This window comes from Miniopterus schreibersii (genome assembly GCF_964146895.1).
Source record: "Miniopterus schreibersii genome assembly, chromosome: 7".
In the NCBI taxonomy this organism is placed as follows: Eukaryota; Metazoa; Chordata; class Mammalia; order Chiroptera; family Miniopteridae; genus Miniopterus; species Miniopterus schreibersii.
The window spans coordinates 20276341-20301342 of record NC_138108.1 but is presented as its reverse complement, the minus strand read 5'-3'; the positions used below and the strand labels follow the sequence as shown (position 1 = coordinate 20301342).

The following is a 25002-nucleotide window of genomic DNA, read 5'->3' as shown; positions in this document are numbered from 1 at the left end:
TGAAAGAGTGCAGGGTGTCTCGGCTGACTTCCAATCACTGAGGGCTGTCCCCTGAGAGAGAGGCTAAGAGTATTTATGGACGGCTGAGGAGACCTCATTAGCCAGGACTGTGACACATCACATACTTTCTGGCTAGAAAGTAGGTAGGGAGAAGGAGGTTGTTGGTGACATTGGGCCAGCCAGCCTACAGTGTCTGCCATAGCTGCCCTGTAAAGTTGTGAGCCTCTGCTTATGCACAGAGTGCAAAGAGAGTCTCGTGTGATTCAGGCAGAATTTCTGAATTCTATTAGGTCTTAGTCTTTAGCGACTATTGTTCCAGTCCTATTTTGATAGAATTGTAGGCTCAGTAGAAGAATGGTAAAAGAGGAATTACGTGATTCCCTAGCCATGGTCAAAGTCAACCTTGACCAATCACATTTAGACTGGAGCAGTGGACAGGAGTCAGAGTTGCTTGGGACAATGATGGTGCCATTTTCAAACCACAGACTCTAGTGAAGGCACAACCTGAAGGAAGGAGACACCCAGATGGAACAACAACAAATTATTATTTTTTTCTTTTTAATAACCCTAAAGCAATGGTTTTAATTTGTATTTTCATGTCCCAAATTGTTGAAATAATTCCTTTAGTTTTATTAGCAGGCAAGGATGTTTTTCTGATAGTCACTATGGGCACATAGCTTAGAATTTATGAGCTTTACAAGGACCTACCAATGTATCTGAGAAATGAAAAAGACAACTATTGGCTCTAAACTATGAAAATAAAGCGAGGTATTTTAAATTAATAAATGTTTGATTAACCCTGAAATGTAGCCCTATGCCAATTTTATTTATCGTTGCATTTAGAATTCATTGAAAAATACTATTACATTTGAAAACAGTTTGTATTTTGGGATTATTTTTCAGTTCACAAGAATTTCTAGACATGCACAAAGATTGGTAAAAAAAACAAAAACAAAAAAAAAAAATTAGTCAATATCTAGTAAATGAGTAATTCATACCCAAATAATTTTGAATCAATTTCCCCAAATCTCTTTAAACTTTTTATAGCAAGAAACATTAATGTAAGACTTGGGGGATGGAAGAGTAAGGGAGAGCTCTAGGAGGGATTATGCACCATAGGTACAGCCCATTGCTATTCTTTTTTCCCTTCTTTCATCAGCAGCCTGGCAGGCCGCCAAAGAAATCCCTGGTCAAAGGGAAGGAGATTTAAAAATTGCTGCCTGTGACATCACTTTGGACTCTGAGTCTAACAACTTTCTATTTTTCCTATTAATGTTTTCTATTAGCTCAACCTTGTTCAAGATTGCTAATATACTTCAGTACCTTCTAAAGTAGTGGATATTTAATCCGTGTGTGTAATACCTGTTCTGCAGAAAGGAGCCTGATGTAGCTCATTTAATAGGTCAGTATGAAACACCAGCTCAGCTCAGCAGAGTGTGTGCAGAACCTTGTACATCCACTGAAGTGAATGGGTGTGCTCTGAATTGGAGAGGCGGCCCATAAACCCCGAAGTTAATATCCTCTAATAAACAATGAGTCCGACTGACAACTTTTCAAAATCTATTACACAGTAGTGGCCCTGGTTTTGCACCGTTTGCATATTAAACAGATGATAGTGGATTCTGGGCAGAAATGTAGACAGTATTAAATACTTCAGCTCATGCCAGAAGAGAAATCTTTTGATAGCACTATTATAGCCAAGAACAGCAGCAGCTATACAATCCCAAGCCAGGAACCACGTGCCAAAATTAATTCGTGCAGGAATAAACTGGGTTGTCGTCTGAATGTGAAGTCCATGAGCTCTAGGGTAATGCACGTGAAAATCTGGGTAGCTCAGGTTACTAGGTCTTGAGGGTTATCGTTCAGTTCCGGGCTGGCCAGTTAACTCTATGAGAAGAAACACTGAGCGATTGGAGAGATGGTCTTACCCAGCCCGCCAGCTCACAAGCACGTGCAGAAGTGCCATGGAGAGAGCAGGAGGGTGTCAGTAACCTAAGTCCTGCCCATGACTTGGATTTAGCAGGCTTGCTGTCGGATGTGTAGGCGACACACAGGTAGGTGGGTCATCTAATGCGTGGGGTGACAGAATCGGGATTCCAAAAGATCTGAGCGGGGAGAACTGATGAGCTATAATGCAGAAGATTAAACTTAATCAGGATAAATGTAAATTTCTGGTCTCTGGTGCAAAAAAAGAAGCAACTGCCTCTTCTTACTCCCATCCAATTCACGTTTCACGCTGCAGCCTGGGTGATCTTTTTAAAACACAAATCCCATCTTGTCGCTTTCTTGCTGAAAATCCCTTAGCAGCGTCCCCTTGCCCTCGGGATAAATCCAAAACTCACTGTGGGATTTTGATCCTCAATGACTGGCCCCTTCCTTTCCCCCGCCTGGCCTCCCATAGTCTCCCCCTCAGGCCGAGCTGCAGCTGCGTGAAAGATCTTTGGGTTCTGTGGGTGGGACCTGTTTTGTTTCGCGTTTCCTCTGCCCCAACACTATCTTCACACTTCCCTACATATCTCCAGGTCTCAACTGAAAGTCATCAGGAAGGCCGACCTACAACCTGGGTTTAGTCTCTTCGTTACCTATTTTCAAGGTTCCCTGGTAATCCTTCTTTCATTCAACAAACATTTTCTGAGTGTCTACTGTGTGCCAGGCACTGTTCGACCCTGGGGACAAGTTGATGAACAAAGCCCAGGTCTGCGTGGAGCTGATGTTCCAGTGGGGAGGACGGCAGGCAGCCATGAGTGCTCCGCAGAAAAATGAAGGGAGCAGGAGACAGTGACGGAGCCTCGGGGTCAGAAGGCCCCACCGTAGGCCAGGCGGCCAGGGAGGACCTCGCTGAGGATGCGATGGCTGTGGCCGTGTGAAGGAAGGGTGGCAGGGAGCCATGTGGCTGTCTGGGAGAGCAGCACCACAGTCAGTGTGGAAGAGCATGTCCCAAAGCCCGAAGAGGAGCGTGCTCTCTGTGTCTGGGGAACTGCAGTGAGGCCAGAATGGGCGATGGAAGGGTGCTGAGCAAGGGGGAGCTGTGCAGAATGAGCTGGAAGAGGCCCCTGGGGACCAGCTCAGGCTGGGCTTGGAAGCTGTATGTTTTTAGATTTTCCTCTAAATGTGATTGGGAGCTATTAGGAGGTTTTGAGCAAGGGACTGTCATGATTAAGATTTTTTTTTTTTTTAAAGGATTTCACTGGCTTCTGTGTGGAAAATAATCTGTAGGGAATAAGTGCAGAATCCCAAAGTTCAATCCAAGGGATGTCACATCTGTCAAGGGGAGAGCTGCAGGTAGCTGTTTGGGAAGGTTGGCCAATACTTCTCGCACTGTTTGTGATTATTTGTGTGATGAAAACCCTGCTGGTGCAGAGCTCAAGGCTGTCTTTTTCTCCTCTGCAGCCCCAGTGCCCAGCATGCTGCCTGGCACACCATTGGCTCTCCACAGATACTTGTTAGACAGAGTCCTGGCTTAACAGGAGTTAATGTAAAAAGGACTTTAGGATTTCAGTTGGCTGTACACTCGATGAGCCAACAATAGTGCAGTGTGGCTGCCAAAAAAGCTATTGCTGTCTTTTTCCCTTTCCCACCACTCTGACACCTGAACAATAGTCCATGCTTCTCCTGGGTAACAATTTCCAGGTGTATGAGGCTCAAAACAACTTATGACAACTCTATTTCATTCTTCTGAGAGTCTCAACAACCATTTTTAAGAAACTTCATGTGCCCTTTCACATAGTCTGTTAGGAAAGTCTACTTTTAGTAGGTAGTGGTAACTAGTGACATATATAGTTCCCGACCGTAATGCTGTTAGCAGAATCCTACCTCTCAGCCTCACACAGTAGAGGGAATTTGTGCTTCGAAGTCAGGAACCCTTATGATCCCAGCTTTTCCACTTGCTAATTTTAGGACATAACCCCGCTGAGCCTCAGTTACCTGCTCTGGAAACTGAAGATGGTAATGCCCAACTCACAGAGCTTTGTAAGGATTAAGTGAGATAGATAACACATGTTAACATGCATGGCGTGATTTCTGACACGTACGTTGGTAACAAGTTTTCGTTTCCATTCTCTTTCCTGTTAAAGGTAGAATCACTATGTGCAAGTGTACGTTATAAACAGTGGGGTTGGCGGCGGGTTGTTCCACTGCTAATAGGGAGGAATTGCTGTTTGTTGTGTGACTTCCAGGCTAGTCTGAGCCCTTATCTCCTGCGGCTTAATCAGTATCAGTGTCTTGCTGCTAACATAAATATTTATCGGGGGTCCAGGAAACATGGGAGTTTTCATAGTCTGCTTGGTAGAAATAGTTCAAACGTGGTACATCCCAAGAATCCACCGAAAGAAGATTCCTGGGAGAGATCTCACAAGTAGTCTTTTCCTTGTCATACAGAAAATGGCAGAGACTCTATACAGCTGGTCTTAGGGGATCTCTGTCATCTGCAGCTGTGACTGAAAAGTTGTGAACATAGGAATAGCTGGATAGTGATGAGGGAGCAGGTTTTCAGTTTTGTCCTGTGGCACCCCGGCTGGGAGGCGCACTGTAATGTTAGGAGAAAACTTCAGCTCCTGGCTTCTAACCGGCTTATTGTCAGAGTAGCAGCACCGCCAGGGAGGAGCATGGTGCATTGGGGAGCTTGCTGAGAGATGGCGAGATAAACATTTGCATCATTACCTTGTACTGATTCCTGAACCCCTTTTTCAGCAAAGGCCTTGTTTATGTTTTTTGCAATTTTTTGTTTTCAAGAAATGGAAGAATTTTTCAACACATAAAAATGCATAGTGCTGATACTCAAAAAGTCTCCCTAAAGAGAAACAGCGTGCCAAACAGTCATCGATATAAGAAAACACTATAAATCAATGCAGTAAAGGAGGGAACTTAATTTACGACTTGAAACAGGTTTGCCTTCCTTGAAAATTTCTGGAAATCAATCAGGGGCACAGCAACTGATCTGCTAAAAGCAAATAAAATGGATTCTTAATATTGGCAACTATGTCAATTTTTTTTTAAGTTCTGAAGGAAGAACTCTTGGAAACAACTTTATTAACCATTAAGGAATTACTTGATATTTAGTTTCCTAACAAACTATTCAAAGAGAAGTATTTATGGTCTCATTAGAAGATGGGTTTTTGTTGTGCCAAACTTCACCTTCAAAGCTGCAATCTGTATTATGTCAGAGATATGGAAATAAAAAACTAAATGAAATAGAGCTGTCTGTGTAAAAGGCGAGCATTGCATCATATTTTAGAGTGCTGCTTTACATCAGAGTGTCTCACTATGAAGCAGTGGGGATCTGAACACATTCGCATATCCCCCATTCGTGACAAAGGGTTGGCATTCTCAACAAGAGTAACTGTAGCTGATGGCAGACTTTATCTGAAGAGATCTGTGCACATTAGCAATATACCATCTTCTGCCAGCATAAGAAGAGCATATGGGGCCCATTAACTCACCAGACCTGCCACTGTTCTGCAAATTTTTATTAAGCAAGTGCAGTTTCTAATAGTCACTTAATGTTATAGAATGCATACCAAATGCTATCAGTAAGCAAGGGGATTATTTTTCCCCCAGTGAGAATACATTCAAAGTGTATAAGAAGACTTGACAAAAGAATAAAACACTTTAAGTGATCACCATATTAATATAAATGTATCCTACTGGGAAGCCGATATGTTTAAGTATTATATGCACTTTGACATTTGCCACTAATAAGCTCTCAGAGTGCCATCTTTTTCACAGATTTTCTCCCCATAATTTCTTTATTTACAGCTTCTCTTCCATACAGTGAACGTGGTTGAAATTAAAAGACAATGCGTGTTTATCCACTCTTTAAAAAGGTGCCGTTGGTTTTGAGCAGTTCTAGTTAGCTCAAAGGTCTACAACCAAGATAACTAGAATCACAGGCAGGTAGGCTGCTGTGTGTTCCAAGCAAGTCTTCCTGAACAGACGATGGACCTTGAAGTTAAGAAACATCCGAACCAAAGGGCGTCCTCCTTATGAAGCACCTTACAGTAGTTAAATCAAGTGGTGTCCATCAGTCTTGAGTTGGACACCAGGAAGCATGAGCTTAGTGTAGACATCCCATTATCTAAATAAATCCAAAGATATCTCAGGAGGAACAAGTCTATGGTACCCTCCAAGTATTTAATAACAGTTGCAATAAAAATGCCTGAATTTCATCTTCAGAAGGACTCAATGTTTCACTGGTATCTCTTCAGTTATTATAATATCCCTTTAATGTAATCAAGAGCAAGTAGTACCATCCCTTGGGTAAAACTGAAGGACAGGAACAGGAATATAATAAGCTCTGGAAACTTAAAAAACAAAGAAAGAAAGGGAGAGCCATCTGTCATCAGAACTAGAACAAAACACCTTGGCTCTTGCTCCATCAGCACTGCCTTTGGTACCTTAGCATTTTGGAATGAAAGACCTTCCCACACCAGCCCACTCATTTTTCAACCTCTTGTAAATAAGGTCTTTGTTTGAAATGACACATCTGTCATAATCATACTATTCCGATCGCTGTGTTATCCAAATATTATGCAGTGAAATGACTAGACTTAAGTTCCATCCCCAAGAGATAACTTCATAGTAGCTCTAAGGTAATGTGAGTTATAAAGGAAGTTGAGTATTAATTATAACACTTGTCATTTTTTTTAAAAGTGGGGATGGTGTGTATAATTTTACCTCATTTTCTCATTTGCTGCTGTTATTTAAATCGCTTCCCAGCACTAAGCATGTGCATAAAAGAAGATTGTTCCCAACTTAACCTTTTAAATAAAATGCATTCTATTAATTAAGTCATTATAGTTCCCTCTCTTTTCTATTATGTTTATTCATTTATTTTCTGTCCTAAAGATAGATATCTGTGTCCTTGAATATTTTGGAGACCCGTAAGTGTTATGCCTATCACTCATTTGGATTTTCTACACTGTTTTTTAAAGTAGCTTATGTTAATGTTCTAAAGAATTTAAAATTGTCAATTAAAATAATGATAAGCATTCCTACAAAGAATAATAGACAGTGTGCAGCCAAAAAATTGAGAAAGTACCATGTTTAACCTAATATGACTGGGAAATTTGCAATACCAAAATTTGCTTAGATTTAATGAGATAACTTATGTCTGTTTAAAAAAACAACAACACACAGACAAAACAAAACAACAAAATCCTACCTTTCCATGAATCCCTTTTTCAGAATAACTGTACATAATAAGACCATGTAGCCTGAGTCTTATATTTCCTTTGCCTTTCTTCCTTTACAAGATGAACTAGGAACCAGGTAAACTGGAAGGTAAAACCTGCTGAGGGTGTTGGATTATCCATGAGGTAACAATTAAAAGTACCTAAGTACCTGAAGCATAGCAGCTCTCAATCCCTATATTCCTTCATAACTCCAGGGATGCTAAATCATGGAGACCACTGCCATTACCAAATTCATACCCTTTGCCACTCTCACAGTTTCCGTTTATCAAAGATTTCAATTGTTGAGAAATACGTAGCTGGCACTGTGCTAAATGCTTTTGCGCATGTTTTTCCTTTTATTCCCACAACTCCCTGTGTAGTGTTCTTATTTCATTTTCTCATGTGGGGAAACTAAGGTTACAAAGAACTTTGTAACTTACCTGGTAAAGTTGGGATTCCACCCACACCTATCTCATTAGTAGCTATCACGTTGCTCTGCATTTCTATTTAGTTTCTCATTAATAATGATGACAAAAGCTAACATTTCATAAGCACTTATTATATGATCTTCTAAGTACTTTGCATAAAACTACACATGTAATTTTTACCTCAAACCTATGGAGCAAGCCATATTCTCCTCATCTTATATATGATGAAATTGAGGCACAGAAAGTTAAATTAAATTTCATACAACTAGAAAATTTCCAAGTCAGGATTTTAACTCAGACCAGTGATTTTTCATCTGTGAAATGGGAATGCATATTTTAGCTTGATCCCATTAGAATTGTAGATTTCCAAACATGCTAAACAAAGTTGTAGCTAACGCTTTTTAGTACTGTAGCCATCACAGAGAGATTTCTGTTAATAACATATATTCAAATAAAGAGGATAGTATCTTTCTCACATATAGATGTTTGTTAAGTGTTCAATTTATGTTACTGATGATTCAAAAAATATAACAAGTCTCCTGTGACTCTTATAGTAAGTGATTAAGAGCGCCATGTTTAAGTTTTGGAACTTATCCTCCACTTAGGGGGTGTGCCTCAGTTTCTTTGTCTGTAAATAAGAATAATAATACCACCTATCTTGACAGGTCATTGTGAGGATTACATGAATTATGCAATATAAAGTGCGTAGGACAGAACCTGCAATTATAAGTACTCAATAAATATTAACAACTAGTATTTTTTAATCATTATGATTGTTTTCCAGTATTTTTCTATTTATACAGTAGACTCCACTGTAAGTTTTTTTAGACTTGGTTAAGACAGAAATTGACCCCAAAGCGGGAGCCTAATAAGTACAAATTGACATGTCCAGCCAGAAATACAAATAAAACTCGAACAAGATTTTTAAGCAGTTAATTCCAGAAAAATTACAGGCATGTAGTGCTTTTATCTAGAAAATAAATCGCCTTAGGAAAGGAGAGCTAGGTGGGAGCGGAAGATCAATGTTTAGTGACTGGGTTAATGAAATATGCCTGACGATAGTAGGCAAAGGAAGCAGGGGTATGTTACTCTGAGACTAGTCTAGTGTCAGGGAAGATGGAGAAAGTATCCTTGTTAGCAAAGTTCCCCTCGCTTCGCTTCAATCTTGTGCACCAGCATTTTATAGACTAACCTGGACAATGGCACATGGTGAAAAACGAACAGCTGTTGTTGAATATTGAAGTGATTATCCATGCAGAGATGCTAAGGGTTAAGAACTGCATCTGTATTCATAAGAAATATTGGTTAATAGCTTTCATATAATATTTTTGCCTGATATCAGGGTAATACCAAACTCTCAGAATACGTTGGGAAATATTTCTTCCTCTGAATTTTCTGAAAGAATTTCTGCAAAATTTGTATTATTTCTTCCTTAAAAAAATTCACCTGTGAGTCCATCTGTCTAGAGTTTTCTTTGTGGGAAAGTTTTAACTAAAAATTCATTAAAGAAGCAAACTATAGGACTTTTCAACTTATCTATTTCTTCCTGTGTAAGCTTTGGCAATTTATGTCTTTGAAAAATTGATGTAAATTTATCTATTTCATTAGAAAATCTGGAGTTATTTTTCCCCCACTACTGAAGCAAGGTTCCTCTTTATGTTTTAACTGATGTTCCTGAATTAGAAAGTTTTTCACTCTGGCTGTTGGGAATAGTGCTTATTTCCAGCCCTGTGTGAACTTTGGACACAGTTCCCTTTCTTCTGTGAGGCAATTCTTTACCAGGTCTTGAGAAGTTTCCTCACATGCACATGATCATCAGTATTCAACTAAATACATGAGGGATTCCTCTACAGATCTCAGAAAGAATTATGTATAGCTCTCTCCTCTGCAATTCTCTACCATGCACACTCCATCTGCCTTGGCTTCCCTGGATACCCAGTTCCATGTCCTCAAGCTAGGATATCTCTGGGCTCTGCTTGTGTTCCCCTCCCTGCACCACAGCCTGGAAACTCTCCATACAGTAAACTAGAGCAATTGTAGGATTCACCTCACTTGTTTTCCATCACTCAGGAGTCTCTGTTACCTGATGTCTAACCTTTTGAATGCTATTGTTTAATCTTTTCTGTATTTTAAATTTTTTCAGGGGGATTATAAATCTTTTCACTTTTACTCTAGGTTTATTATATACAGAAGCTCAATACTGAATATATATTATTGCTATTATGTTTAAATAATTTTACTGTATATTATACATTTCTAGGCCCATGAGTTTAGTTTCTCCTTTTGCAAACATGGAAACAATAACCCAGTTTAAAAAAAAATGAAAGTATTAAAAATTAAAAGAAAATTAAATTATATTTATAGAAGTCTAATAAATATATATTTTTTCATGGCTATTCTTAAAATATCTACCAATAGAAATAAGGTACCCCAGGTAGACTAGGGAAAATTTTTCTCAAATCCTTGCCAGTAAAAGATTTAACTTATTATGAATCTATATTAATTATTGTTCAAAAAATGGCTGATTTATCAGCAGGCTGATCCTTTTCTCTTTTATTTCTTCTCAGTGCCAGATGAAAGCAAAGTCCATTCATTGGCTGGACACAAATTGGGTAAGAAATTTCTTATAACTGACTTTCTGTGCTTCTTCCTGGAAATCACTGGCTGTGTTTGAGTAGCAGTTGGAACCTATTTCCATCCACCAGTCACTGAAAGGCTTGCTAATTAATACATGAGATGTGTCTGACTTCCACAAAGATGAATTATTTCTTGGCTGTATGTAGTGGCATAATGTATGCTGACTCAAAATTTTTGAGAAGAAAGAGTAAAGGTTTAAAAAAAAAAAATGATTATAAAACCCAAAATCTTAAACCTGTTTGCCAACTGAACACTTAGAAAAACAAGAATGATAAAGAAGCCCCAAGAAAGTTTAAAATGTTTTCCCATGATGACTTTCACATTAAAGTGATTGGATAGAAAGTTCCAGAATAAGAAAATTTTGCTCATTTTATTCTCCTCAAAAAAAAAGTAGCCTTGCCCTGGCTGGGTGGGTCAGTTGGTTCAAGCTTCGTCCCATGCACCAAAAAGTGGTGAGTTCCAATCCCAGTCAGGGCACATAACCTAGTATGCGGATTCTATCCTGGTCAGGGCACTTATAGGAGGCAACTGATCAATGTTTCTCTCTCATATCAATGTTTTTGTCTGTCATCAAGGAGGATTGTACCCAACATACCTGTATTATCTCTCTTTAGACTCATGAATGAGCCTCTAGAAGTTCTCTAGTAAGTCCACAAGGATCTCCAGGTTTCTGCCAGGTCTCTATCATGTGTGAGAAACCTTCAGGTCTAAACTCCAACCTTTCCTCCATTGCCAAGTGGCCTGCTTTCTATTCCTTTGCCCTTCCTTCATCATTTATTCACATGAGTTGAAAACTCTTAAAGCTACTAGGCTAGTAAACACTGCAGTGATCCCTGTTCTCCAGGGTGCTTTATTTAGGTGGGGAAATACCCATTTTACTCCTAGAATCGCCACTCCAAACACCAGCACGGTAATAATTTGTTGACATCTTCTGTTTCTAAAACACAGAAGTCATTCCCACCACCAAGCGTCTCCTGTGTTTATGTGCCAATTATGTTTTCAGCCATAAGTGGCCTTGGTGCCTCATTACCTCCATCATGTTGGGGGAAAATTATGATTTTTTTTCTTTTATTATTTCTCCAGATTCTCTAGTGATAACAGCAGGGAAGGGCTGGTTCAAAACTGTTAGATTTTTTTTCTTTTTTGTTCCTCCTAATAAGGAGCCTAAGAGGCTAGATCACTGTAAAAGAGAAGATGTCTGAGGGAGCGATCAGTCGCCACACGGGGCTTGCTCCCACTGTCCTCGCCCATTAAATTCTCTGCTATTGGAAATATGTTTAGGAGGCTGAGAAGGAAGTTCTCATGACCAAGCAACCCCAAGGATCTCCTATATTATTTCCATCTTCAGTGTGTCATACTGCTTGTAGTTAGTTCTCTACGTACTTGAAGATTAAAGCCTTTTATGTCTTGGGATAGGCTTCAAGGTAAAAAGTGGAAGCAATTTTTAAGAACTTTCTGGCTTTTTCCAAGAAATCAAATCTTACTCTAATATTCTTAATTTCCAAACAAATTACTATTTTTGTCTGTATTTTTAAATGAGAACATTGTAACCTTAGTATATTGCTGTAATAGTTCAGGTAAATTTGTGATATATTTTAATACAGTGTGTTATAAAAATATTAATAAAGAATTACTCTAAGTACAATACTTACAATAGTCTTCCAAATAAAAAACTGTCAAAAATAGCATGATTTTAAAGTTGTTGGGTAGGTTAATTGTAAGCTCCACATGGTGGCCTTACTTCAGCTGACTAATAGAAACAGTACCAGCAGTCTCTGTGTTACTGACATGAGCCTTACTGTTCATGTACATCAGATGTTTTAAAGTGGATCTTGGGTTATAATGAACTGTCATTACAGTATTCACTCTCCTTATATTTTAAGTACTTTTATATCCTATCACAGCTTCATTGAGTTTTTAATCTGCTGTCTATGGAACCAGTGTAAATGCTGAAAAACAAACTGGATAACTTGGAAGCAAAAGTGGCATATGATAAAACACAGCGAAGAGAGCTAAACAGTCCCCTAAAATTATACTCTCGAGAGGTAAATTGAAAGACTCTATAAAACATTATTGACAGTTTTGACAAAATGCAAAGAAGCACTAAAGAAAAATATGCTACTCACATTGTAAGTTAGATATTTCCAGACTGTACCCTCCCCTGTGCCCTGTATTTATTTCTTTCGGAAAATTAGTCTTGAATTACAATGCTCCTCAAGAACTCATCCCTCACATAAAAGGCAACCCCTCTGTGCTCTGCATTTTTGTTGAGCAATTTCTCATTAGGCTTTGGTGGAGGTGCTAAGAGGATTAAGAGTCTTTTATTCTGGCGACCTCTTTTAGTTACAAAATCATTTTTAAAAGCCACCTAATATATAACGATAGTCTCAATCTGACACGGTCTGTGACGCCTAAGCTGGCACCAGTTTGAATTGTAATACATCATGTTCCATTATCACACTTTCTCACCAGTGTTGAAACACTCAACTTCTTTTTGATTCACCTGTCCCTGCCCTAAACCCTTTCTCCAAATATTTAGGTTTTAAAAAAAGTGATTTCTCTTTTGCTAAGAAGAAAAAGTATCTCCCTCTGTCTATTTTTAATTACAGAAATGTGGACAGTTTTCATGCTCTCCAAGACCATGGAAGTTAAATTCAATAGTATATGCTGACCTAAATCTATCACCCATCCTCTTACTCAGGATGATATATAACATTTTAATAAATTCGTCTGAGTTAAAATTTCTTCTGCGTCAGCTACTTAGTGTGTAGAGAGCCATTTTGTGCCAGTTTCCATCTGTTGGTCTGTCTTGGATACCTCCCAAACTTGTAACAATATTTTTGGCACCCTTTCCTTGGCTTAATCTTTAAGTGGTTGATTCCTCAGAGCTCAGATCAAATCAGAAGCTCAGGTAAGATAATCCTTCCAACATTTTTGGCCTAGAAGGTAGCATTCCCTCACCCCTTCTGGAGTCAGTCCAGTGTTCTCGAGACTCCCCTAAAGCCCCGCCTCAGGGGTTCCCCTGGCAGCAGGGTACATCCCAGACCTCGGCAAGAAAGATGGCAGGGTGACCCTCCTCTGTGTAACTGCACAGGGCCCTCCTCCATGGGCGAGAAGTATTAATGTCCACAGAATGGAGAGACCCACCCAGAGTAGTTAGGAGCAAAATGTTGCCTTTCATTTGGCTCTTTTAAGAAAAACCACAAGTTTCAGAGAGCCTTGCAAAACCAATAAGGTGTCTTTGACCTCTTTCCCCAGCTATCCCACTGATTGAATTCTGACAAAATTCAAATCCTAGCACTGCAGGGGGAAAAGAAAAACTTAAGCAAAATATATATTTCAGACAAGAAAACTAGTAAATACTGATTTATATTAAATATTATAACAGAACATTAGAATGCAGAGAAAATGGCATCAAATTTGGCATAACTTTTTTTAAAAAAACGTAATTTTGACTATACAGGCTCCTAGACTATGACTGAGAAAGAATCATTTCTTTCCTATGTGCTGAATTGACACCTAGACCAATAGTTTCATGCTGCTCAGCACCCAGACAGAAAGGACTTATAAATTTTACTTTTCTACTGTGTCTTCATTTTTGTTGTTTTGATTTACTGCTCGGAGCTGTTTTAATATGTATTGACTGTCTGCAGAGGTCTTTGCTGACCCAGCTCTTTAAGACGATGCAGTGCTGAAGAAAGCCGACAGTTCTTCTTTATGAGCTCTGACACATTAATTAGCAAAATGGACTAAAAAGCTTTCCTATTTCTATTTTAATTTCTTATATTCTCAAACACCTGTCTGTGAAGCTGTAAAGCAGGCAAGTCTGTAAAAGGAATGGTTGGCAGTAAGTCTAGACCTTCTCTGAGACAAGTTTATCAATTAATGAGCAAGTCCTCATTAACAGTCCGGGGGATGTCTCTATGTGAGACACCTTGCAGCCACTAAGTATGTTGATATCTTAACACGTTTTACTGATGAAGAAGCTGAAGCTCGAGGTGTTTAAGGACTTGGTCTCTCAGCTGTTAACTAATGTGTTTAGGTTATGAACCCAGATACTATACGCTTTTGGGCATTTCCTTTTCCACCACCATGGTGTGCCTAATACCTCACAGTCCCAGGAATTGAGAGGAATATAAGAGTAAGACAAAGTTCTAGTTGGAAGACATTTTGCACACATCAAGATATCCCATAAATCCTCATTTGCCTTTTGTAACCTCAGCCAGCTGAACAAGGAACACAATAGGTATAATTTCTCTAGCAAACTACTGTCATTGAGTGAGCAGGAAAGGGACTCCTGATCACTCTTACCTTTGTTTCCTTGCATGCATGTTTACATGTGTATATGTCTATGAATGTGTGGGCCAAGTTAAGAGATGTCTGAGAGAGAAAATACGCATGTGATGTGCATGTCTTATGTGTACATTATAGCAAATGTGCATGTGATGTGTATCCTATGGCAAAAGCTGAGAGTGTAATGTGGAAGTTGCTAACCTGGCAGACCTTACATTCTGTTCTAAATGCATTGTGTATAAATTTGAAATCTAGAATGTTCAAATGTGGCCAAAGAAATCTCTGAATCATTGGAAAAGAATAGAGCTCTTAAAAAAATAAGGTGATTGGGTAGTCAATTTAATACAAGATCAATGAGTTACTAAATGACATTTCATAAATTTTGTTGAGTCTCAGGAGTCCATATTTTTCTAGAAGATCTAAATTAAAGAGGGCATTTAAATTTTGGAACACAACCATGGTCATTTTTCATATTTGCATCTTCTAACTGGATTATTGTTTTTCATGACTTTTTATTATTGTTGTTCATGAGGAAGTAAAACCTTAGAGTTAGTGGATTAGTGGAGTTAGTTGAAGTCAATGGAATTGAACTGTTTCTTTCCTTATCAATTGGTTAAGGTAATACTGCATGGTTATCTATTTGGACAAACATCTCCATTGAGTACTTTGAAAGCTTTTGTCATTAGTTATGTCAGATAAATACAGGAATAAGAAATATATATATTTTTCATATCTTCCTGCTTTGCTTTACATTTCCATGGTATCCAGGAAGTTATCATAGAAAAAATAGCAACATGTCTTCCTGTACAAACTTGATTATGAAGCAAACCTAGTATTTTCTATGTTGCAAAGGTTACTGGATACTCTAGTCTCTAAAATTTAATGAATCAAATTGAATTAGAAAAAATATATATATATATCAGTCTTTTTAGAAATGAGATGAGATTCCCCACTACTTAAATATGGCGCAGGTGTGTGCACCTCTAAATTTCATGAGTAAATAGAGACTACAAGTTTTGTACAAATCAAATTACAAAATTAATTATTTCAGCCCCACTCACGTTTCTTGAATCCGTATGCTACGACAAGTACTGTATTAAATGTTGGAGATACAAAGTGACATAAAACATGGCACCTGCTTTAGAAAAGATGCTTATAAAGTGGTAGAAGAAAAGACATATCTAATTAAATATTTGATACCTTCACGTTGAAGAGTGCAGTGCAGAAATCTCACAGAGGAAATATGGCTGGACTCTACTTGGGCTTGAGGACTGGCGCTCATGTTTCAGAAAGGAAGGGCTACCATAGCAGGAACTAAAAGACAGATAAAGGTTTGAGGAACAGAAAAGGTCAGTGAGCTAGCAGACTTTAGGCATATGGAAAGCTTTAAAAACATGAAACATCCTGCTATGTTCAAAGACCTGCGAGTAATTCACTTTGTCAGGAAAGCAAAGAATGAAAAGGAGTGAGCAGGGAGCAAGCAGAGCACAGGGAACTCCTACCAAATGGGCAGAGAGCAAACCCAGACTCAAGGAAAAAAGTTCCAAGGCCACTGCCGTAACCCAGGTAAGAGATTAGTAGGCATGAATGTAATGGGTTAGCAATGAGATGGAAAGAAATATAAGAAATACCTAGGAAATAAAGCCTTGAGGTTCTTTGTAATTAAACTCAGTGGATGAGCGAGTAAGAGAGTCCAATTTTATTCTCAGTGTATCAGTCAGCTATTGCTACGACTATGCTGCATAATAAAACATGAACATTTATTTCTTGGTCGTGTGTCTTCCTGTAGGTTGGGATTTGCTGATCTCAAAAGTGTTTGCTTGAGCTTAGTCCCAACCTGCAGTTCAGGTCCAGGTTTTCTGCATGTGTCTCTTATCCTCCTGGGCCCCACGGTTTGCTGAGGCAGGTGCTTTTGATAGCAAGGGTGATGAGACGGAAAGGGGTCGGTAGGGAGGAGATGCGTAAGCTGCCTGGCGGAGCCTTCGTGTGTGCGGTGACATGAAGGCAAAGGCAGAGAGGGCAACGATGAGGCGTAGAGGGAAGTACGGCAGGTGGCCTGAGCGGGGAAGCCGCAGGGACTCTGCAGGGGGTAGCGGAGGGAAGCACTTGCGAGCGGAAAGGATGGATAAGGGGAAGCTGAGCCCCTCCAGACCCGGGCCTGCATGATGCGGGTGAGCGGAGCAGCCGCAAATGAGAAGGCTGCGGGGGAAGCAGAAGTCTCCCCGGAGAGTTAGATTCCAGGTAAGGCTGAAAGTCGGGGGTTTTCAGAGGACGGGTTGAAAGTGAACAGCATTCTGTCACCGTGGAAGGACGGGGTGCTCCAGAGGGCAAGGTGGAAGAGTCTGGGGTGCAGGGGAAGGGGGACAGTGAGTCACACGGGAAGATGAACCGAGAGGAGGAAGCTGAGGGCACAGGAAGGAAGGAATGACCGGGGCCTCACACCTTGGGAAAGACTGAGGATGGCGGGAGCGACTGGCCTGCTTGGTTCAGACTGCTCTGCAGCTGCCAAGAGAATTAATCACCCCTCCGGTGAATGAAGAAAAGGCTTGGGCCAGTGTAGACTCAATGGCAACCTGGATGGATCATTTCTTATAAAGAGCTCCTGTCTCTGAAGGATGGGGAGATGAAGCGTTTGGGGGGAAATGGTCCCAGGGTTTCAGAAGGTTTGAGAAGACGCCTAATTAGTAATCACCTCACCTGGAGTAAATCTCAGTTGACAGAACAGGAACTAAAGAAGTGACCGGAGGAGGAATGGGAGGTGGAAACAAGCACAGATGAACTTTCCAGAGCTTAATATTAAGAGAGAGAAGAGAAACACTGAATCATGACTGTAGACTGGGAGGAAAGAGGCATTTGTGAGAGAAGTAAGAAATAAGAAAGAGGAAACTGTTAGAGGGATAAGATTAAGAGGGTAGTTTTACATCAGTTGGCCTTCCAGAAGGTGGGTCAAACTGTAGGGAAAGTGGTGGGGCTGCAGAGTGGTGGTGAGTGTAGATAAATTTGTACATAGAGGGGGTGAGACATTAATGACATTAATGGTCTCAGATTCCCTGAGAATGCTGAAGTCTGTACTTAGTGGGATTATAGAGCTAGCCAAGAAAATAATAAACACTATAGATGGTAGGTAACTCCTGTTGGGTTGGGTTTAAATGATTGAAGAAATTGGATAGGAAACTAAAAAAATACTTGCATACCTGCACGTGTGCACACACACACACACTACGTTCAAGGGTTGGGTGACAGATAAGCTATAGTTTTTCCCTGAACTAAAACTGTGTTATCTCTTATAGTTATATTTCCAATGCTCTGTTTGTGTTGGAATTATAAAATGTTGGGGCTAAATGGAGCATTCTAGATCCCTAGTACATCACCTTATTTTAGAGATTGAGGCCTAGAGAGTGGAAGCCATCCCCCTACCAAAGGCCCAGCTGGTCATTGAGAGAACTGAGGCTCATATCTCTTGACTTCTATTTCAACAATCTCTTTGCTTTGTGAATTCTACAGCTTTTGCCTGATTGAATAGCCTAAACTATCATCAGAACCTCAGAATTTCCCCAAGCCCAGCATGTATACCAGGAAGATAGAGGAACTTGGCACAGCACTCCTCGTTTTTCCTTGTAAGCTTCTCCCATTAACATTCTCCAGAACTGAATAAGCTCCTTTAAACAAAGTCCATATTTTGTTCAAATTTCATACTATAGACTTTAATAGTCTGTATTTATTTATAGCTATTATTAATTTTACTTTTTACTTTTACTTATTTCTTTTTTTCCTAAATATAAATGCACAGGACAAACTATTTTATTTTGAGCTCCAGTGGCCATTTGTTGATGTGGTATATTTTGGTACCTAGGTTTTCCCTATGCCCTTATAAATTAATATTTACCTTAAAAAATTCTCATTAACAAAATTATTTATTATCCTATCTCTCTCATTATTCAGCATTTCACAGTTTATCTTTGAAGATAAAATTTACTATGCTTGAGTGTGCACTGATTTAGAAAATTTATAGTTTCTAAATTTTTTTGAATTATTTGAACAAGTGAAAATAATTTTATAAGGAGGAGAGCATCTTTCTATATATGTCAAATTCTTCAAATGGGGCTGACTCTCAAACTTTGCCATCCATGGGGAATATGTGTCTTGTACATTTGGAAAACAGTGGTTTGGAACTGACAATTCTAATAGTGTTTCTAAATGCCAGAGTGAACATCTGCAGTGAAAAATGTTATTAAACAATGACATGATGGCTGATGATACAAAGTGAATGTTTGGCATCAAGACTTGACTGTAGGCTGAGCTTTCTGTACCCAACTTTGAATTAGCTCTGAAACTGGAGAGGAACAACAGTAGGGAGTGACTTACAAATGACTCTAAAATGCCATCAGCAGTCAGAATACTATTGCAGGAACTTAGATATGCCATGGGTAAAAGCAAATCACATTCTCAAAAACATAGTAACTGTAAATGTTAACCTACAGTCTGAGCATCACTTCTGCTCTCTTTCCTTTATATTTAGCTTTAGGAGCCTTCAGTAAACTTTTTGCAGTGAGAACACTTCAATAAAATCGCTGGACTCTAACCTCCCAGCTGTAAATAATGGCAGCCCTTATCGAGAGTAGACTTCGGAAGAGCTAGAAAGTTTTTTAGTTCCTACCTCGTTATTTTAGAAAGGTTTACATTGAGACCTAGAATTAAAAATCACTCTTCTAAGGTAGATATTTTATGTGTAAATTTGTTGTGGAATCAAAAATGGAGCCACTCTGATTCCAGTGACCCAGGGAGGTTATAAGCTATCTGCCTGCAAGACCTTTTATTTCAAACTTCTATGGAAAATATAGTTGCCAGTGTTGAATTGTAAGTTAGCCATCCCAGCAATGGCTATAATTCTGATGTTTTCTCAGCTAAAAATTAGCCAACACATGGAAGGGTAGGTTTAAAATCCAACCTGGGAAATCTGAACATGAGCTCTTACATAGTGTCAGACACTCTGCCAGGTACTACACATATAAAGTTGTATAGAATATGGATTCTGCCCCTAAGGTGCTCACAGCTTAGTAGCACCAATAGGAATGCAGTGAAAACACTATGTGCTGATACATAAATGCAAATACATAGAAAAAGTCACAGTGGTTACCTTTACTGAGAGAACGTGGAGTTTAGGATTCAAGGGGGACTTCTGCTTTATCTATAGTATTTGAATTTTTACATTGAGATTATATTTATGTACCTATTGGGTAATGAAAAATGTAAGGATTTTTATAAATGAAAACATTTTAAACATTGTAAAACTTCACATGCTGAATCTAATAATAGAAGTGGTGTCAGATGGGAGAATCTAGCATGGGAACTAGCACAGAATATGTACAGAAGAGAGGTGAGAGGTGAGAGGCCGAATCCCTGAGTCATACTGGAAACATACTTGGGGCCCAAAAGTATTTCAGGGAGAAGGAATGGAGAGGGGATTAACCATGAACAGCTTCATTTATGGATTGTTGGAAAAAGTGCCAATGAAAAACATATTTAGGGAATTTTTAAAACCTCTGTCAATTTTTGGTATGCTAGAAGTCAGGAACTTAGTCTTTGTAATTTATTTGGTAAGGCACCCACATCATGCTATGTATAAAAATGTTCTTTTGTAGAGGTTCATGATGTCCAACTGTGTCTAATAAATGTGTACTTGTTTTAATTTATCCAAGAACTATTTCTATATTTATCATCAAGATTTTGAGAATTGATATGTTACTGGAAGCAGAAATCTAGAGTCCAGTAATTATTTGCTGAATGAATGGTTATCCCTTGTAAGTGACTGAATTTAAATAAACCATTGGGTCCAGTGCAGGTTAAAGCACAAGGTTTTATCTCTCTGGGTCTGGATTACTTTTGACAAGACAAACCAATTTAAAATATTCCTTTGAAATATATGGAAAGCCACATGACATGGGAACAAAGTGGGGGATGATGTCTATAATATGCTGAGAAAGTTTGAAATGGAAAATTCCCTTTAATAAGAAACCACATAATAAAAAGCTCGGGTTATATTTGTAGTTACAAGCTATGGTTTATTACTCTTTCTAGAGATTCTTATACTGATTCATTGTTACAGGAAGAAATAAAATAGGGTTCACAAAGGAGCTTTTATCAGATTATAATGTGCCCTGTTGTGAAGTGGGACGGGAGAGGCATATCTGGCTATTGTCACTGCTTATATGGGCCTTGGATCAGATACTAACTAGAATTCTTTCTGAACCCCTGAAATGCCCTTCAGACTGAATTCCTAGTCATGACCACACCCACAGAGTAGTGTATGAGAGGCTGTTTGATAGGTCCTTTAGGTACCAAACCAAATCAAAACCAGTCCTGTTCATTCTAACCAAAGCTATCCTCCCATATGTTCTTTTTGCACTGAATACTCTTTAGATTTCCATCATTCTGAAGACCAGAAATCTGATACTTTATAGGATTTTATGTAACTTATCAATTTTGTAAGACTCATGCTACCGCAGAGTAGGAGATGAGATTGGCCAAGGGAATGACATGAGACTTTGGTTGAAGTTTCAGTTCATAGTCATATTTCTGAAGAGCTGTCTTTGCTGTTGGAGTGTATGGGGATTAAGGAAACCCCATTAGTTCTCTGGAATGAAAATACTAGCTTGGTCAGCTTTAGTCAAACAGATGATGTGCTAGTTGCTATTGTGGCTGAAGAAATTAGTAAACTTATTTTTCTTCTTCTTTTTCTGTGCCTGTTCATCCTTTGTTTCTATGAATTCGAATGTCTAGGCATGGCAGCCAGGACTGGCCTTGCACACACAATACCCTGGGCTCCAGAGAGGTCGTGAATTTGGATCATATCCCAGATTATACATCTGCCCCTCTAGCTTGCATTTCAGAGCATATGGCTGTGGCAGAGGGGGCAGATGAGAAATTGTCTCTGCAGTGCTTTCGAAGTGCAAGAAAGAGGAATCTCCTATCATCTGGTCATGAAGTTGCTACTTGAGTATTCATAGGGTGTGGGTAAAACTGTTTGCCTGTGCATTGTCTTCAGTAAATTAAAATGTATGCAATGCATTGCAGTCACAGAAGCCAAGGTTAGTATGCCTAATAGGAATACACAACATGAAAAATCCTGACCTCTGACCTCTGTTGTTAAGGAACTTATGTGTCATTTGAAGTAACTATAGCAACACCTGCAAAGAGGGAAAATTGGAATAGTCCATTTATTGCTTTAAATTATATTGATTTCTCAAATGCTGGCATAATTTTCCTTAAAATTTTATTTCTATATGCAAATACTCATTAGAGTAATTAACTTATTTTAGAGACTATCAGCCATTAGGGATTCTTTTAAAATTGCAGAAATTTAAGATTCTAGAAACTATGTATAAAATACTACCAAATGGCAACATAGGGCTAGGTTGAGGCCCAAGGTTACTGTCTAGTGGCTGAGAGGCTGATGCTTTATGGTCCTGGAGAAATATCAAGAGTAAGAACAGATGAATGAAAAGAGATGGATATTAGAAAAGATGTATCATTCCTAATCCTAAACTAATCTGTCACTTGCATTCTGAATCCATTCCCAACTGTTTCTTCCAAGACCTTCTTCAACCAATTAATAGCCTTTTCTCTTTCATCTTTATACTCTTCTTCATCATTGGCTCCTTCCTTTAATCTAAGGAAGAATAATCAAGGTGAAAAAAATGGTGAGATGGAAATATCTGGAAGTGGGGAGTAACAGAAGGAAGTGGATAAACAAAAGCAGTGGATAGTAGTAAGTGCAGACAGTACTAAGTCCTGGCAGCTTTGTTTTCTTTGTTAAGAAGTCTCACTTTATCACTGAAATAACAGAGTGACCATTTTAAATAAAAATCAGCCCCTGTCATATCCTTTCATTGGCAAAAAGAAAAAGAAAAAAGAACCTCTACCTTTTACTGTATGAGAAATTAATTCAGAATGGTTCATAGATCTAAATGTAAGAGCTAAAACTAGAAAACTGCTGGAAAGAGTAGGTGAAATTTTAGTAATAGTGGATTAAGCAGAACAACTTTTTAGAACACAAAAATCTATGAAGTAGAAAAGAAAAAATTCAACAAATTAGACTTTACCAAAATGAGAAATGTTTTTTCTTCAAAAGATACTGTTGAGAAATGAAAAGACAAGCCACACTGGGAAAATGTTTGAAAAACATATATCCAGAAAAGGATCTAAATGCAGAATGTACACAATTTCTGAACCCCAAGAAACACTGCTGTTAAAGGACCACCTAAGACTACTAAGTTACTTTAGATAAGTAAGAAGAGGCTGAAGACGATTGTTAGAATTGGATAGAATTGTTATAAAAGGGTGTATAAAGAGAGTGTATAGGACTTGACAATTTCTTATATTTGGGGACAAGAGATGAGGGCCCCAAAGCTGTCCTGAGACTTTTAGGCTGGAAGATCAGCAGAAAGATGATACATTTAATAGAAAAAAATAAACCATGAAGAAAAGCCAAGTTATGAGGAAAAAGCATTTGAAAATATGGTTCTGGAAATCAAGAGACAGGTCAAGATTAGCAATATAGATTTTGAAGTCATCCGCAGAGAGCTGATAGTTGGATCTTGGTTTTGTCCACATGATTGCACAGATTAAATTAAGTAATAATTCTTTAAAAGAGTTAGCAGCCATTAATTGATTTGGTTAACTAGGAGCCTAAGATGAAGGCAAAGGCAGTTACTAGAGTTAATGATCAGTCTCATTTTTGCTATTATCATGTTCAGTGGCTTGAAATGACTAGGATTTTTTCTTTGAAAATTAGCTGTATGGAAAGGCAAAAGTTCTAGCAGTTACAAATTTGATACCAAGTTAAATCAATCTGTATATTTATATTCATAAGGTATCTTAAACATCCAAATGTGATCTTTGTTTTTAAATATTAGTGGGACATGAATGCATAGCAGTCATTATGCAATGAAATTGGCACTGCTTTTGCCAATGTAGTCTTGTGTTTTCTTTTAAGATGCAATTATATGCTTGTTTATTACATTAGTTGTCTGTTTTGATCAACTGACAAAAGTCAGCTTATACACATATTTCCACTTAGTAAAAATAAATGTTGAATAAATGGTGATATACTATTCCTAAAGTATTTAGTGTTATAAACATACTGTTTTCTTTTTTTTCCAGTTTTCATCTTCAGAGATTACTAGATAAATTTTCTTTTTATTTTAAAATACTTTTTTTACATGCACAAAAGGTACAGGTTTGCAAAAGTGACTTTTTCATATCTACTGTAAATTAGCAGTTCACATTATACACATATACAATAATATACAGGGTGTCCCAAAAATGTATACACACACTTTGAATAATTTTAAATGCAGTGTTTATTAAAGTACATTTTATTTTCAAAACTGAGCTCTCAGCTGTTAAAGTGTAGAAACATTTTTTTGGAACACCCTTTGTTTTAGTTTGCATACTTTTTATGCCATGTTTGCTGGTATCAGTGAAGTTTTCACCAAAATTGCTCTATACTTTGCTATCCTCAGAATAAGTAGGAAAAACATAACACTGAAACTAGACGGAGGCAGCACCATGAAAATTTAATATTTTTTTAGGGTTAGAGAAAGAAAGGATTTCCAAGAATAAGTATAAAATGCCTATTTACACGCGGCCTTTGGGGAGGACTGGAGTGGTGAACAGAACAGGTGCATTTTCAAGAGTGAGCGTTTGATCGTCAGTGCCTAAATGTTAGTAGCAACCTGGAATATTTACTTTTGAAATTAATGTGAAGGGCTCTGCTGCCTCTTTTTCTTCATTGGTTTTTGCCCTGCTGCTGTAATTATGACTGTTTATCTACGACAAGTGGCATCATTCCTGACGTGGTGGACTAGGGTGGAGTCTCGGGTGCTTTTTGCTATGCCACTTTCAGTGTTGCTCCTGATATTGAGTATCCACCAAGGGATATTCAATGCAGAATAGTTGTGTCGATGTCACTTTTCATTGCTTTGTTCTCAAAAAGGAGAAAAGAAATCTCTTCTAGGGAAACATTGGTAACAAGGGAGATATTTTTATTTTTAAAACTAGCATTGAGTGGTCTTTTTAACACTTGATAATGTATTAATTACATTAGGTGCAAATCACATGCTAATATGGCAAATTAAGAGATATTCAGATCTTTGGATTTTCCAGAAGTGAAATTTACCAGGTACGTATTTATTAAATTAAACAAGCTATCAGCTAGAGCTTAGAAATCCTCTGTTCATATAGATTTTTATCATCTTGGGACGTTGCCAGTGATAGAAAATGTAAATCTTGAGAGAAGGGCTTTTGATTTTTGCTAAAAGTAACTTGCACATCCTGTAAGACATCAATCACAAGACGCATTAGGACATCATACTAAAAAATTAAAATGTTTCTTATGCTAAGATTATATCACTCTATCCTGGAAAATGCAGAGCTTCTTATCTGAATATGCTTTGTCGTTTAGACTTTCATTT

At 38.3% G+C, this 25002-nt stretch overlaps 1 protein-coding gene across 2 annotated transcripts in view; it reads left to right on the top strand.

Moving 5' to 3' along the window:
* The window catches only part of PARD3B (par-3 family cell polarity regulator beta), an 853033-nt gene that overhangs the window by 539401 nt on the left and 288630 nt on the right, over positions 1 to 25002 (top strand). For both annotated transcript variants that reach the window (XM_081143277.1, XM_081143276.1), the window contains exon 16: positions 10165 to 10209. In XM_081143277.1, coding sequence (XP_080999403.1) covers positions 10165 to 10209 — 45 coding nt within the window. The remainder of the gene's footprint in view (positions 1 to 10164; positions 10210 to 25002) is intronic.